Raw genomic sequence first — 17161 nt, 5'->3', positions numbered from 1 at the left:
GTTTTTTTTATTTTAGGTAATAGTTATCTAAAAAACTGAAACCCGTTTTTCTCCATCTTACTATTATTACTTCAATGTATGTTTGTTTTTGGTTTCTAATAACGTAAAAAAAAAATCCCTCTCAAAAGTGCAACTTATATAAATATATTTTTCTCTTCATTGCGTATTCTTTGGCTGGCGCGGCTTATAGTCCGGAAGATACAGTCACGATGGCCGCCCATACTCCCAGTTCAAAAAAAAAAAAAAAGTTGACCAGCCGTAACCTCCAGCCGCTCCCTTATTAGCACGCTGCAGCAGGAAATGACTCCCACCACAGACCCCCACCGGAAGCCATTTGACTAATAATGGGCAAACTCAATCAAAACCCCCCTCCCCACCCAAACCCTCATCCATTCAGAGTAGCCTAGTCATCCTCACCCGAGTCGTAGTTGAAGTCTCGGGGCTCCTGCTTGATCATCATGGCGGCGGGGTACACGTGGGGCAGCGGGGCGCCCATCATGGCGGGATGGGGTTCGAACAGTGGGTCGGCGTACTCCTGCTTGAAGCCTTGAGGGGGGAACGCGATGCTGGGCTCGGACATCTGACGCTGATACAGGGGACGGGCGTCCCGGGACACGGTCGGCGGGGACGGGAACGAGTGGCACGGCTCAGAAAGCTGACGGCGAAATCTGAAAGATGGACATTTAAAAAAATAAATAAATACGACTAGAATTTACCCACCTCATTTTGAAGTACATTATGTTTTAGAATGTTTTGAACATGACTTGAAAAGTGCATGATTTCTCCTGTTATTCATTCATTTTCTGAACCGCTTTATCCACGGGGGGTGCTGGAGCCTATTCCAGCTAACTACGGGCACCAGGCGAAGGGACAACCCAGAACTGGTGGCCAGCCAGTCGCAAGGCACAAGGAGACAAAGGACAACCAATCATAGCTAGGGGCGATTAAATCGCTAGCTAGAGGGAACATTGGGCGATTTAGACTGTTAGCCAGCTAGCTTAGCATGCAAGTTTTGGGATGTGGGCGGAAACCGGAGTTGCCGGAAAAAAACCCACGTCAGCCGGGGGAGAACATGCAAACTCCAAATAGTGAGGACCCACCTGGTATCGAACCCTCAACCCCAGAATTGTGAAGCCCACACACTAACCACTTGTCCAGTAGGTCGCCATTTTTCTATTTTTTTTCTATTTTCACATTGTCTCACAACGAATTGAATAACATTTGTATTCAATTATTTTACTTTCCCATGCTTTGTATTGATTTCATTCGAAAATAACAAAATAAAAGACGACAAATGATAAAAAAGTGAATCCTTACCTAACATTTTGTGTTTATCATAGACATGAAATACAAATAGAATATCCCAACTATCAAAATGTTGGTCGTGAAAAGCGGCACAGATGTTTTTTCTTTTTATTCAATGTTTGCACAACTGTTTACTGTTTATCAAATTATATATTTCACCCAGTTATAAAATATTTAAAATCACAATAAATGGGAGTAAACAAAGAGCCAGCAGATGAAAATCTCGCTACAACAAGCTAGACCACAGGTGTCAAAGTGGCGGCCTGGGGGCCAAATCTGGCCCACCGCATCATTTTGTGCGGCCCGAGAAAGTAAATCATGAGTGCCGACTTTCTGTTTTAGGATCAAATTAAAATGAAGAGTATAGATGTATATTAAATTTCCTGATTTTCCCCCTTTTAAATCAACAATTGTAATGTTTTAATCCATTTTTTCTGCATTTTTTGTTCAAAAATCATTTTGTAAAATCGAAAAATATATTTTAAAAAAAGCTAAAATAAACATTGTTTTAGATCTATGAAAAACTGAATATTCTGGTCTTTTAATCCAGTTCTTTCAATCCATTTATTAAAAAAATCTATATATTATATCTAAAATGGTCCGGCCCACATAAAATCGAGTTAATGCGGCCCGCGAACCAACCCAAGTCTGACACCCTTGAGCTAGACCGTTTCAAGCTAACTTCCTTAGCACGAATGCTAAAACTGTACCTGTGATCCATGGAGTAGGCGGCTTCGGGTATCGAGGGTGGCGCGTGGGCGTACGTCCGCTCAGGTTTGGGTGTCGGGGCGCCATGATGCAAGGGGGACACGGGGGTGCTACAGGGGGGCGTCACCGGGCTGGAGGGCTTCATGCCTGCGTGCTGCTTCTGCTCGTAGGCACTGCGGCACAGGGGTCACCACTTTGACGCTGCCGATTGCTGTGTGCAGTTGTTGTGGTTAGGGTGATGGAGCACTGACCTGATGTTGTACAGGCACTTCTCTCCATACTGGAGCTTGAAGGGCCGATCTTGGCTGCAGGTGGAGCTCAGCTCGGAGCACGGGCTGTGCAGCTCCCGCTTGATTTTCAGCTGCAGTCCGTGGAACGCCACTACGGGAAATGGAAACTTGAGTTAGCAGGGAAAAAATTGGGACAGGTTGGCTCCAACAAAGGGAGCTTTAGACCAAAATATATGGTTTCAGGGGCTGGATTTTCGGAAAATTCTGCCAAACTAAACGGCAGTCTCAGACTAAAATGGTTGTTTTCCTGTCTTTTTTAGATAGGTTTTTTTAGACTTTTTTTTCGCATCTACTCAAAATAAAAACGCCCACCAAATTTTACACGGCTAAGTTGAACTGCTTTCAGGGGCTGAATTTTCCGAAAAAATCTGTGATTGGTGCGACAAAGACAAAACGGCAGCTTCAAACAAAAATGCTTGTTTTCCTGTGTCTTTTTAGATATAGTTTTTGAGACTTTTTTGCATCTACTCATGACAGACACGCCTACCAAATATTGCTAAATTCAACTGGTCTCGGGCTGAATTTTCCGAAAAAATGTTCCGAGCAGTGCTACCAAAACAAAATGTCAGCTTCAGACAAAAATGTCTGTCTTCCTATCTTTTTATATATAGTTTTTAAAGACTTTTTTGCATCTACTCACGATAGACACGCCTACCAATTTCAAGAAGTTCAAATGCTTTCAAGGCATGAATTTCCCTCCAAAAATTCTGTATAGGCTTTTAATGAACCCTAACGTCCAAAAGCTAAATGCTACATTTGTATTTTTCCCATTTTGACTGACAGCCTCAGCCCGAATTCAAGCGTCTCTGCCAGCACGTCACGTGACGCACAGCCGGGCCTCTGTTGACGGTTGTGAGGGAGGGCCGGCATGGGTGGGGGCGTGACAAAGCACGCTGGGGGCCTGCCCTTTCCAGGTCATCGATCGGAGGTCAAAAAGACACTTCCTGCGGGGAGACCTTTGACGACGCTCACGTGGAACAAACCTTGTTAAGCATCGACGTCTAATCCATTTGAACCGGGAGGCCTAGCAGCGACCAATTGCGACTAGCCTCTCCCACTTCAAATGGATTGGATGTTCAACCTCGCCTCCCAAAATTATTTAGAAAAATCACACTTTCCGCGTCAATAGAACGCTTATTACGGCCCATTCGACGCAGCTATCTTCAGGTAGCGTCAATGAAAATATTTAATCGAAAACCGGCGGCGTCACGAGTCGCACTTGAAATGTCACAATGGATTTTTGACGGCAGGGTGCCAAGGTATGCTGATCTGATCGATAGGGAGCACAGACGCTTCCTTTTCTCACATAAAATGTCACGGCGTGTTGCTCTCATTATCTGCACATTGATTAAGAAGTAAGACGTCGGCGCCTTTTTAAAACGGTGCTTAAGACAATTAGCGACTCCAACTGGAACGCTTACGTTTTCCACGCTTGCTTTGTTTTTTTGGGGGGACAACTCTTGGAGACTTTTTTCTGGCTTTACTCGTGACAGACATGTCTGCAAAATTTTATTTTCACCAGTGAAATTGGCTGTTTTGAAGGAATTTTCAAATTAATTTCAGGGGACGAGAAAAATACAAAATGGCACAGTCTTCTGTTTTTTTTGGATAGTGGCTTCTTGAGATTTAATCTAGCTACGAGCTATGTCTAGAAAGCTAAATTTATCTAGCTCGTGAAAGAAAATGGAGGAATTTAAATAAAATAAAATAAAAATACAGGTGCCAATTGCTGGGAATTATTCTCAAGATGGCCAGTAACCAAACTGGATGGCTTCCGACACAATTCTATAACGTACGCCTTCAAAACTTAGCATCCAGACAAGTGGACATCACATGTTGGGTTATGTATGCCACAATATTAAAATTTGGTATAAAAGTGTGGCCTATATGATCCAGAAAATGTCAGGTCCACGTAGTGAATGGACGCAGATTGCCTTGAAAGAGTTAAAGTCAAGGTAAAAATGAACAACGACCACGTAAAACCAAACATTCATTCATAAATATTCCCCACCAAAACATTGCCTGCTAATTAACAAGTCCCTGGCTGTGACATGTTGGACATTCTCAGGTCCGAAATGGTGTGTTTTTGCCGCCCTTTTTTTGGCAGACACTGTCCCATTTCATTCGTTTAACCCCAAAACGGGGTAAAAGTTAATTTGGCAAAGGGTGAAATGAGCTTCTATTCCATTTTCACCTACTGTAGGTGCCGGCCTTCGTTGTTAAATGCGGCGGAGACGGAACGTGTGGCCTCATTTTACACCTCCGCCGTTCCCCGCTAAGTTATGCTAATGGTAAGCATCTGTGGAGATGAGACAAAGAAGACGATTCTTCCTTCTCCACATTTCCACCATGCTGCTTCCACAGCGACGTGACATTGAAGACGACCGCCAAGTCAAAGTCTAAGATTGGACAAACAGTCAAAGTCGTGCTCTTCAGATTTTATGCTAATTCTATCGACTGGGCTTTGAAGTCTCATTGGGTTTTACCAAAAAATAAAATGAAAATTGGGGTAAAAACAGGTAAAAGGGAATTTGGACAGATGGAGAAATAAATGGTCCTGAACATTGACAAATAAATCATATTATTTCAGTGTGGAAGTTAAAATCAAAATAATTTGCCTGATTTCTATTAAAAAACGTTAAATGAAACATGCTAACTTGCTAGCAGTTTGTGGTTAATAGCATTTTTGTAGTTGAAAATGACAGTTGGTGGATTTTTTTTGCATTCATTTTAAAATTAAACGGGATAAATTATTTTGGGGAGAAAAAAAATTGTGCTTCAGTCGTAGTGATTCCAATATAAGACTAAAAAAGAAGCACAAAATATCGCACCAAAGCTTTGTAACTCTGAGATTTAGTTTTGAACTACCAGTTGCCCTCCCCAAGATGGCCGCCAGCTCTGCATAATGCAGTAAAAAAGGGCGAGTGGCATCCAATAATCAGTGCAACACAAATTCTAACATTTGACTGGCAGTGGATGCTAATTTTGCTCAAAAAATCCCATTTCAAGCGTTAGCATTAAGCTAGTAGTCTTTCTACATGATGCTATTCTATTTTTCTATTATTTAAATGAATGATACTCATTATTTTGTCAGTGCTTTCATTTCACAACAGAATAAGTTATTGATTTTCATGAGTGTCAATGTTTTCCACTAGAAAAATTAATATGTACTAAAACTAGTAAAGTGTACGCTAATTTTCGTTAGTTTGCCAATCGCATTTCCCATGACACATTAGCGTGGCTAGCAGTAGCTTCTCTGTGTGTGTTTTTGAAGGATTTTAATTTGTTAAAATATACTAAGTGTGTCTAAAAGTGTGTATAACAGGTAAAATTATATAGAAAAACATTTTTATGAGGTCTGGCAGATTCTCCCCCCCTTAAAAAAGCGGATTTTCCAATTTTACGATGAGACCCTAAACAAGCCATCCTTTTACTAAAATGTCCCCTAAGACAGTCTACACATTGTGCGCTAGTTTATTTTCAAGATGTGGTTTTGGGAGTATTTACAGTAGCGGTGGTGTTGTTTTGCGGTACGGATTAAAGAAAAAAAAATGTAACCGCATTAAAATAATAGAAGCCAGGTTTTATTTTGGTGTGTTTGTTTTTGGTGAGCGTACGTCGTCGTCCTATAGAGTGTCATCTATCATCCTTGTCTGCTCGGACCTCCGTGTCGGTGGTATAGGAACCCACCCATATGGGAGAGGTGGCGTCTGGGATGCCCAACCACGGCGCCATCTGTCAGCGGCGTGCCAGTGTGCCAACATGGCCGCGCTCCTGAAGGACAACCGGACCGCCAGGCTTGACCTCTCGGGCGGGATTTTGGTTCAAAACTATTCTCTATTTAGTCTTTGGACGCCAATGGCGCCGATAGACGTCCCAATCAATTGAAATGGGAGAGCTGGCAGATGATTTTGGAGGTGGAAAAAAAAATTGGTGAAAGCCAATCCATCGGAAATGCTTTAATAAGCTTTTATAAGATTTGCTTTGTTAATCTATCAATCAAAATAAAGGGAAAAGTCAAGATCAGGCATTTTGAAAAAAAAGGTCACGAATGCTAATCGTAGTTTCAAAACAATGTGTGGGTGTTTTTTTATTCGCCGTTTAATCAGGTTGAAATTCTTGATGTGTCATTTCAAGATGGAAAAAAGAATATTAGGTGTAAAAAAATTCAAAAAAAAGAAGACCACCCATTGTTTTTGGACATGGATGGCTTTTCTCGAGTTGCAACCGAGTTAAACGGTCTAATTTAGAGGCATAAAGTCCAATTTAAGACTTGATAGGAGTTCTTTTTTTATTTCTAAAGCCACTCTAGTCTAATTTAAGACTAATTTAATGATTATTCATGATTTTGCTATTCAGATAAGTTCTTAGTTGTGCTAAAACACTAAATTCCTGTGATGAAGGAAGGACATGACCGCAACATTTTGTTTTTGTAGTATTCGTGCACCGTGTTACGATAGACATATGCACCAAATTCTGGGTCGCCCGGTAAATCAGGTGTTTTTTCCGTCTAAAATGTTCCCCAAATTGGCCAGCCACGACCAGAACTGTCAACTTTCTGTCCAATTTGGGCTTCTTTTGATGGACATGACCACCTATTTTCCTGAAACAGCTTTTAAATCTTTGACGTTCAGTTCGATTATTCATCATCCATTTGCTGCCGAACCTCCCAGTTTAGGTGGATTGGACGTGACATGATTTTTAATAGAAAAAAAATATTTCTTTATCACCTACTCCCACACACATTAGTTAAATTGATTTACTGGTTTGAGTGGTTAACGCGTCGGCCTCACAGTAGGGGGATTTGGGTTCAAATCCAGGTCGGTCCACCTGTGTGGAGTTTGCGTGTAGGCCCGCCTGACTTTTTTCCGGGTACTCCGGTTTCCTCCCACATTCCAAAAAACATGCATGGTAGGCTGATTGGACATTCTAAATTGCCCCTAGCTATGATTGGTTGTTTGTCTCCTTGTGCTCTGCGATTGGCTGGCCCCTCGCCTCTGGCCTGAAGTCAGCTAGCTGGGATGGGCTCCAGCACCCCCCGCAACCCTAGTGAGGATAAAGCGGCTCAGAAAATTAGATATGAGATGGTTTTCACCAAAAAACAAGCGCTCAGTCGGGCGGTCCCCACCGAGCCCCGCCTTCCTTAAACCTCAACCCCCCCCCCCATTTGCCAAATGGCAAAGCAACCAGGTGACACTAACGCATCGCCTTCAATTTCCATCCAAAGTATTCTTAGAAACGCGGCGAGCAAAGGCGCTTTCATTGCGCCGAATAACCGCCACGGCGAGGGCCCCACCCAAAAAAAACCACCCAGATTTAGCGGAAAAAAAGGTCGGGGGGCGTCTCGTCAGATGAGAGCATTTCTATTCTGGAGAAGAAAAAAAAACAAGAAAAAAAACAAGCAAACAGCCTCTCCCTTTCCTTCAAACTGTCCCCCCTCCCAAAAAAAATCAGGTGACAGTCATCCTGGCCCTCCCAACGTTAAAAATATCCTTTAAAAACAATATTCCTCCCTATGCAAATAAGCACGCGCACACACACACACACACACACACACGGGCACTTACAGTTTTCAGTCTGGAAGTCTGGGACGAACTGCTCGTCATTGTCGGGAACTTGAGCTGCGAGAACAAAGCAGACGAGACACCTTGAGATGTTTGTGATGTTGACCCCGAGTCCCAACCCTCCCCTCAGGACCCCCCCGATTTGTCTTCGTCTTTTGTCTGCGAGACGCCGATAAATCTTTTTTTTCTCCCCACTCTTACAAGAATGATCATAGTGAAAGCAGGTGTTTACTCATCTTAAAAATGGTGAGCAACCAAACAAAAATTCGAAAATAGTACTTTGTAATGATTGACGGGGCGAGACGTCCAAGCCATTTGGACTGGGAGGGATGGCAGCGATGAGTTGATGTCTTTTTAATGATTTGGTTGTTTTTGGGGGGATGGGGGATCTAAAATTTGGAATTATAGTGCCTCAAAGAAAAAAATAGGATGTGGTCAGATCATTTATTTTATTTGTTAGACTCCATTTATTTGTATGTATATTCTGTTAAATTGATCAATATTAAAGTGGATGAAGACAAAACAATATTTATAATTGCAACTTAGAAAATAGAGAACATTTTATATGAATTAATGACTGTGTATAAAAAAAGTGCTTTTTTGCTCACAATTTCGTATACATTCACATCTTATTTTATTTTAAGGAAAATTTATAAGATGTGACACAAATACTCATTTACATTAAAAGTACAAATTGGGAGGGGCAGGGATTCAATATTTTTGGGGGGTGGGTGGTTAATATACATTTTTAAATGGGAATTTTGTTTTCCAATCCTCATGATGATGAACCTTATAATTGCCTAAAAATAAGTTTGCTGAAATAAAAAAGGTGATGCAATTAATCCCAAAATTCCAATTAAATTGGGACAAATAGCATACCTTTTAAAACTACATCACAAAAATAATACTCTATTAACAATATCAAGTCACAATTTAGCTTGCAAAAACGATTTCCATTTCAAATGCTTATTTAACCCTTTCCCTGTATATTTGAACATCTCATAATACAAAGCCATGTCCCCAATATGGAAAAAAAAAAAACAAATTTCAACAAATTTCAACGCAGTTTACCACCAAAATACAGTAAAAATGCATTTTTCAGTCAACATTCTCTTTGCAAATGAGTTTTTTTATGTCTTTTGAATGGAGGGAAGCTTCCAAGGGCAAAAATAAATACATTCCAAAAATTGAAAATGTTGCTAGTGACCCCCTTCTACCAATCCCAGCACTTCCTGGCTGTCACCACGCAGCCTCCCATTGTTAGCATCTTCTAATTAGCCGACGCCCCCCCTCCCTACCTGTACACCCGCCCGCTCGACTCGTCACTTTCCCCCAAAAATTCAAATTCCCCAACGCGGACGGGCCAATAATCAAGCTCGCACTTGGCCATTTACGCTTCTATTTTTACGCCCGAGCCGGAGTTAGCATAGCGCGTCTCGACATGATTTTTAAAGTTCTCACTCGGGATCAGACGACGATGATGATGTTGATGATGAAGATGATGATGCCACAATTAAAGCAATCGGCTAGTTCGTCATCCGGTTATTTATTTATTCTAATCCTTTGATCAACCTTTGTTAATGGCGTTGTCATTCAGTGAGTAAATAAAATATGACTTATCTAAAGGATGAATGTGCTTTATATTTCAACTATGTCCCTTATTCATAAATTTGGGAGAAAACTGAATGGCCGTATTTTTCCGATTAATTTGTGAATAGCGAGGAATGCGCAATAAAGAGGAAAAAGAATATGTTGCACTAGAGTTGCATTTTGAGGGGCATTTCTTTCCTATAATCAGACAAAAAAAATACAATAATGTAAACATAATTTAAATAAATTTGGGGGATAGTCTAGTCAGCCCAAAAAACACAACATAACATCTATAAGATACTTATGAGTTTAAGTATAAAACTATATATAAAATAAAAGTGTGACTTGCGTATATTATAGAAAGTACGGTATATTTAAAATGAGTGTGACTTCCGTACATTATAGAAATATATATATATATTATATATTAATATAATTTATATACAAGTAAATAAGTAATATATGTATATTTTAAAATGGAAAATTATGTTTTGCTCTCTATTTATTACTTTTTGGTGTTTTTTCTTCCTTAAAAGGGAAAATACATGGCATTTTCTAGTCTTAATTTTCATTTACTAGTCAATAAATGTTGATATTTTTGCTATAGACAAACAGCATTTTAATATTTTTGCTGCCGATTCGACTTTTTTCCCCCTCTACCTCCTCTTGACCAATTGAATATTTATCCCAAATGTAAAAATGTAAAAATGTTCACCATATATTCCACTTTAAAGTATTCACCTAACACCAAAAAGCTTTAAAAAAAAAATCACATTGGCTAACATTTGAAAACATCTAAAAATGCCTGTTGTTAAGCCTTCAGAATACTTTTTAACAATGAAAAATAATTTGAAAAATATATTTGGTGTCACGATTGTAACAATGGATGTTGACTCAAGTCATTAAAGCGTGGTATCCAAGCAGGATTGAAGCGTTGACCTTTAGAAGAGTGGACGACGACGACGACACGTCGTAGTGAGAGAAGGCCAGCAATTTTGGAGAATTCTGAACACCTGCGCTAGCGTCTGGGCGCTCCCCACGCGGCGGCACACTTTCACGGGTGCGAAACGGACACAGGAAGGAAAGCGGAAACCAAGGAAGGAGTCCTTTCCAAGATTTTTTTTTAGGGGGGGGGGGGCCGTGGCAGACTTTTTGCAGTGCAAAAATCTTCCAATTTAAAACAAACTATATTACCAATATATAGTTGTATTATCTTCAAAGTTTTATCAAGGGGAATCTAATAAACCCCCCCAAAAGGATTTCAAAATCTTACTTTTGAGACTAACCTGTCGCCTAAAGTTCCAGTTATAATTGTAATCTTCACTTTTTCTTTGAATATGACTTCAATCTCCTAAAATGACGTAAAAAGTAGTTTTTTGCGCACCTCGACAAAAGTTGAAGCCCGCAAAACCAAAGCATTTCTGGTTCACGTTCCATCAAAATAAGCACGAAAATGACTTTCTTCTCATAATATGATGATTTGGATCTTATAAGAGTACAAAACATGACTTTGTGATCATCATATTTCAATTTTAAGATTGTCAAAGTCCGATTTTCATTTTATTAGTTTGAATTTAATCTCTAAAGATTAAGATTTTTCTCCAGGGATATTACCAAGGATGATGTTGTTCTCACTAAATAAGAAAAGAATTGAAACACTACCCAAATTGCTCAGAACGACATTCATCATTTCGGTCGTAGTCGCCAAACGTGGAAAATCGACTCGCTCGGGTTCGTCCACTTCTTCTTCTTCTTATTCTCAATTAAATGATAAATCTCCATTTTTAACCGACAGGAAGTTAAGAGCCATCGGAAGCGCCATCCTGAGCGCGGATGAAATATTCATTCCGTATTTAATATTTTTGCCCCCTGTCAAAGACTTCAAATATACGTAATAACATAAAACTCCTTTTTAACAAGCCATCTGTGATAGGTAAAACTTTCTTTTGCTTTTAAGGTTTTATACAAATGACAATTGTTGACTGATTTTGTCCAATCTGACAAATGCATGTTAAGTTGATTCATTTTTATCGCAATTCAAGAATTTTGGGAGTGCCAAATTAAGTGCAAGTGGAATTAAAAGAAAAACATTTGTTTCCGCTTATTTTAAAATGGAAAGAAATGTATATATAACCTTTTGTTATAAAAAAAACATTCATAATTTGTCTTTTTTTTCATTTGACATGCATAAAAATAGCTTAGTTGGTTTAAATGTGGATTTCTTTCATCCAATTCAAAACTCAACTATTAGTTGAAATAATAGAAATTTCCTTATTTTTTTTCTAATCAATTTGCAACCATTAAGCCAATTTGAATCAAATCAATACGCAAAAATCCACAATATTTTCTGTGCATTAATTTTCCTTTCAGCTCAATTGCTTCTAATTCCACTTTCCATTATTTCCTAATTGAAATTTTTACATTCAGCCAAAAAGAGCAAGTATCACATTAATTTTACACACACATTCCCAATACAATAATTTTTAAAAAAATCTATATTTCCTGCCAAAATAATAAAAAACAAAACCAAATCAGTGCTGCCCCTTTAAAAAAACAATCAGAAATAATTTCCCCCAATTCAAATAACTTAAAAATCCCCTCACCAAATCTCCCAATCCACGTACAACCCTCACACCCACACAAAACACCCACTTTCCACCCTCCAAAAAATCCCACTCACCAAAAGTTGCGTGTTGCAGACACGGCGGAAAGAGGACGCTGGCGCTTAAATCCTGAAGCATCCCGTTTCACTTAGAGCGCGGTGAGCCGGTCTTGCCATGGGAGGAAAAACATTTCTAAAAAAAGAAAAAAAAGTGTGTAAAAGATAACTTCAACACATGCAAAAAAACAAAATGGCAAAAAAGTCTTTTTTTTCTTGTCAGGAAAAAACGGGTAGATCCATTCTTGTTTTTTTTTTTGTGCGGGTGAGGACGAGCAGGAGGAATTGAAGCAGACAAGGTGATGGTGCAGCTGGAGATGATGGAGAAGAGAAAGAGAGAGAGGGAGAGAGAAAGGGGGAGAGCGAGGGAGGGTGGGAGGGTTTTGTGTGCGTTGGCTCCCGCCAAAAAGCCGAACAGACATTGAACGCCACGCGGCTAATTTGCCATGACACTCCCCAGCGACAAGCTAGCGCAAGAAACGCGAGAGCCCTCTAATATATGCAGGTGCTTCTCCGTAATTGGAGCGCGCCATGTCGGGAGAACACCCCTCCCCCTCCCCCTCCCCCGTGCGGATTTTGGTGGTATATTCTGGGGAGATTTTAAACGCGTGGCAATTGTTACAAACGGGGGCGTCAAACTCCGATGGCTTGGCGGGCCAAGTAGAGCTGGCGAGCGACGGACCGGTTTGTTTTTGGTCCCCCCAAAAAGTTGACTTTCTGTCCGCCATTGACGTCCAATGAATGTTTGTTCATTCACGCCTTCCAGTTAAAATGGATTGGACGTCTAGCGCGGTCAATGGCAATGAAAAATGAGCATCTAAAGCCAGTTTAAGTGAATTGGACATTGATTATTGTCAGTGGGAGGCGATGAGTTAGTTTTGCGCCACTTTTTCTTTTTAGGGTACTTACAGGTCATTTTTGGGATTTTTTTTTTTTTAGATCATTTGTTATTGATTGATTGATGTTCATTTGGGGAAATTTGGTTGCTTTTTGTTGATTTTTAGGCAATTACAGGTTATTTTATTTTATATTAAACAAAAAGTTTCAAGTACCGTATTTTTCAGTATATACATATATACACAAACACATGTATGTATACGTATATATATATATATATATACATATATACACAAACACACATGTATGTATACGTATATATATATATACACACATTTACATACACACACATATATATATATATACATACACATACATATATACACATATATATAAATACACATATATACATACATATATATATATACATACACATATATACATATATACATACATATGTATATATATATATGTATATGTATATATATATATATATATACACACATATATATACATATACACATACATACACACATACACATACATATATACACACATACGTATATACACATATATATATATATATATATGTATATGTGTATATGTGTATATATACATGTATGTATATATATATACATACATATATGTATGTATATATACACATGTATGTATGTATGTCAAACTGGATGCATTTCAGGGGATTTCAATTTTTTATCAGAAACAAACATACTTTAGGCATCTGTTAATATAACAGGTTTTCAGATAAGTATACCCTATTAAAGAAATACATAACAGGCTGTCAGTGTTCAGAGAGAAAAAAAACTGCAGTTATCGCAGTGATAACTATACTACTATACTAAACGTATAACTTAATAAGTCGCAGGCTCAGCCAAATTATGAAAAATGGTGACTTCTAGAAGACTAAATAGCAATAAAAACTAGACATATGAACTTAGCTTTCAAATCCAATAAATAAAGTCTAATTGAAATCTGTGCTATTTTCTTTCTACGTATGTTCATTACAAAAGCGGCCAAGATGGAGATGGCCAAAAAATAGAACAACAACAACAACAATTGGATTGGAGCTAAAATGTTTAGCGGCCGTGAAATTAGCTTGGGCGTCCACGGCCAGGTCGGACTTAATCAACTCGCTCCTTCTGTCTTTTGATGACCTCTCGCAAATTCTCGGCTCGTTCTCGTACGCGCAGACACAAATCGATTGTGTTAGTGAACTTAACCAGTTCCAGCGTCAACAGTTTGCTTCCCCTGTTGATTATTGTTAGCAATTATTGATATTTAGAGTTGTGTTTTTAGAAAAGACTCACTTTGGTCAAAGAACGAGGCGTCCGCTGGTCATGTGGTTTTTCCGTTGTGTACCTGTCAGGGTTTTTTTTTTTTTTTAAAGTGGGAAAAAAATAACACAAAATGAGACTTGGGTAACACTTTGAGGGACGGCAGTCATTGGCTGAACTAAGTCTGTGTTGTTTTAGTTATTAAAAAAAGGGAAATGAGGTCACGGAACAAAACAAACAAAAATAAATACAATTTATGGGGCAAGATATACACAGGCCACATTTGAACATATCATCCTGTTTTTTTTTTCAAAGAATTTATATTATTTGTATTATTTCTACTTCTTACTGGAACTTCAAAAATTATTTTTTTCCTCTTCCAAAATAGATGCTTCAATTCATTTTAAATGATGTATACATTAAAACCAGGAGTGATAGTAGAAACATATTTTGCTCATAGTATCATGAAACCTTTAAAACGTGTAATTTTAAAAAACTACTACTACACTTTTGGTCGCCATCTTGCAGTGTCATCACGACTTCATGTCTGCCAATACGCACCTCAAAAATGCCCGTTAAATTTCAATCACCCAGTATATACGCATGGAAAATTTATATATACAGTACCAATACTACAAGTTTATGTCAAACGAGGGCCGCAAAATATTATCCAAGGGGCCATAATTGGCCCCCGGGCTGCGAGGTGGAGACCTCGGTCTTCAATGTGTGTCATAAAAACACCGAGGCAAACTAAATTATAATACAAAGCTACTTTCAAACAAAGTCCAATCAGCGCGTCAGCTTAAACGTCACGAGTAAAGTAGTACTTACAGTTTGGGGGTGCAGAGAACAGCTTGAGGGTCCGCGCTGGCCTCTTTTGCTCCCGGCACATTGTTAACGCTCGCTTGGCCGCCTGGTGTCGCCTCCGCGCGGCCTCCTGTTGCGGACTCAGCCGTCCTCCCCTACCATCCTCGCCAACCCCAACACAAGCACAAGCAGCGCCACTCCGTCGTTTCTACCCCTACTTGGCAGCGAGCTCAATTTAAAAATGCGATGAAATACTACAGCGGGTGACTTTTAAATGACAGAGCATATTTTTGACACAATCGCACGAGCCAATGAATGCACCGTATTTTCCGCGGTATAAGGCGCACCAACGAATAGCCTATCTTGAAATTTGTTTTATATATTAGGCGCATCGGTTTATGAGACGTGGTAGGGTTTGTAGTAGTAGTAATGGTGGTGGTAGGGGTTGTAGTAGTAGTGGTAGGGGTTGTAGTAGTAGTGGTAGGGGTTGTAGTAGTAGTGGTAGGGGTTGTAGTAGTAGTGGTAGGGGTTGTAGTAGTAGTGGTAGGGGTTGTAGTAGTAGTAGTAGTAGTGATGGTAGGGGGTGTAGTAGTAGTAGTAGTGGTGGTAGGGGTTGTAGTAGTAGTAGTAGTAGTGGTGGTGGTAAGGGTTGCAGTAGTAGTGGTGGTGGTGATGGTAAGGGTTGCAGTAGTAGTGGTGGTGGTGATGGTGGTAGGGGTTGTAGTAGTAGTGGTGGTGATGGTGGTAGGGCTGGTAGTAGTAGTGGTGGTGATGGTGGTAGGGGTTGTAGTAGTAGTAGTAGTAGTGGTGGTAGGGGTTGTTGTAGTAGTAGTAGTGGTGGTGGTAGGGGTTGTAGTAGTAGTAGTGGTGGTGGTAGGGGTTGTAGTGGTGGTGGTAGGGGTTGTAGTAGTGGTGGTGGTAGGGGTTGTAGTAGTAGTAGTAGTGGTGGTGGTAGGGGTTGTAGTAGTAGTAGTGGTGGTGGTGGTAGGGGTTGTGTCATAAATCCATTAGATAAAGTTGTAATACTAGTACTAGTACTGGTTAGGAGTTGTCATACATCACCTAGATGGAGCTGTGGTAGTAGTGGTGGGTTGTGTTATAACACCACTAGATGGAACTGTAGTAGTAGTAGGGGTTGTGTTATACATCCATTAGATGGAATTGTAGTAAGAATAGTGGTGGTTAGGAGTTGTGTTATACATCAAAAAGATGGAGCTGTGCTGGTAGTAGTAGTAGGGGTTGTGTCATATCATCATTAGATGGAGTTGTAGAATTTGTAGTATAGTGGCAATGTCACTGTTTAGGGTTGAATTTGCTATTGTCAAGTCTTTTTTTTGGGGGGGGGGGTCAAAAACCGTCTGGTTATTGCCTCGAAAGTGTTATCGCGATGACCGAAGACAGCGTAAAACTTTCTCCGTTCACACGAGCCAAGGCCGGATCCCATCTGTACGTTTAACACTCCACCTGAAAGGCGGACGCGTCGGAAGCGCTCCATCTCGGATCCGGCCGGCTTTGCGTTCGCGGGTGACGCCGACGCGACATGAAGGCTCGCCGCGCTCGCTCCAACGCCATCTGACACCGAGACGGTCAACAGCGACACGGAGGGGAAAAAAATACTCAAGGTATGGTGTTGACCAAGTGTTTTTTTCTTCTTCACTTTTGAGAATTTAATCATCTCATTTGACATCAACAGGCATTTTTCCCCCTCTGGGGAGAAGCAAGACTTGGCAGTAATTTCCAGAGTGACCAAGGAAGGTTGAAAAATGCAAAGCAAAAAACTCCATGCAGTGCGCAAACACGACATTTATCTGGTGCACGTACGTACATTGTAATTACGCGTTTTTTTTCTTGTGAGGCGTCAATTGGAGGAAAGCACTTTTGTTTCTTAACTGACTGGAAAAACTGTTACTGAGGCACAAAAATGACGTTGTTATGAAATAATTTCATTCATTTGAGTTTTCTTGTATTTCATAAAAAGTTCACGAGTGCTGCACTTTGCTAAAAAGAAATGTTTCAGCATTTATACATTGTATTAAAAAATATTTTATTGGAAAAAGCTGTACTGTTTTAAACTCTATTTCCTAAAAATATAAAACGGATGTTATGGAT

The 17161-nt window shown here is 39.8% G+C and overlaps 1 protein-coding gene across 5 annotated transcripts in view; it reads right to left on the bottom strand.

Moving 5' to 3' along the window:
- The window catches only part of etv1 (ETS variant transcription factor 1), a 46979-nt gene extending 31736 nt beyond the window's left edge, over positions 1–15243 (bottom strand). For 4 of the 5 annotated variants that reach the window (XR_013300139.1, XR_013300138.1, XR_013300137.1 and 1 more), the window contains exons 1-5: positions 12138–12289; positions 7871–7924; positions 2265–2394; positions 2016–2186; positions 418–668 (exon numbers count right to left, since the gene is read on the bottom strand). Coding sequence is in view for 2 of the 5 variants with exons in the window: in XM_077599669.1 (XP_077455795.1) it covers positions 418–668; positions 2016–2186; positions 2265–2394; positions 7871–7924; positions 12138–12198 (667 nt within the window). In the remaining 3 variants the exon portion in view is untranslated. Of the gene's footprint in view, positions 1–417; positions 669–2015; positions 2187–2264; positions 2395–7870; positions 7925–12137; positions 12290–14278; positions 14331–15076 lie in introns of those variants that run through there. The other variant, XM_077599668.1, reaches the window with a different exon arrangement.
- Positions 15244–17161: the final 1918 nt, after the last annotated feature.

This window comes from Stigmatopora argus, chromosome 4 (assembly GCF_051989625.1).
Source record: "Stigmatopora argus isolate UIUO_Sarg chromosome 4, RoL_Sarg_1.0, whole genome shotgun sequence".
NCBI lineage: Eukaryota > Metazoa > Chordata > Actinopteri > Syngnathiformes > Syngnathidae > Stigmatopora > Stigmatopora argus.
The sequence above is the reverse complement of the archived record's forward strand: the minus strand, read 5'-3'. Positions and strand labels throughout refer to the sequence as shown.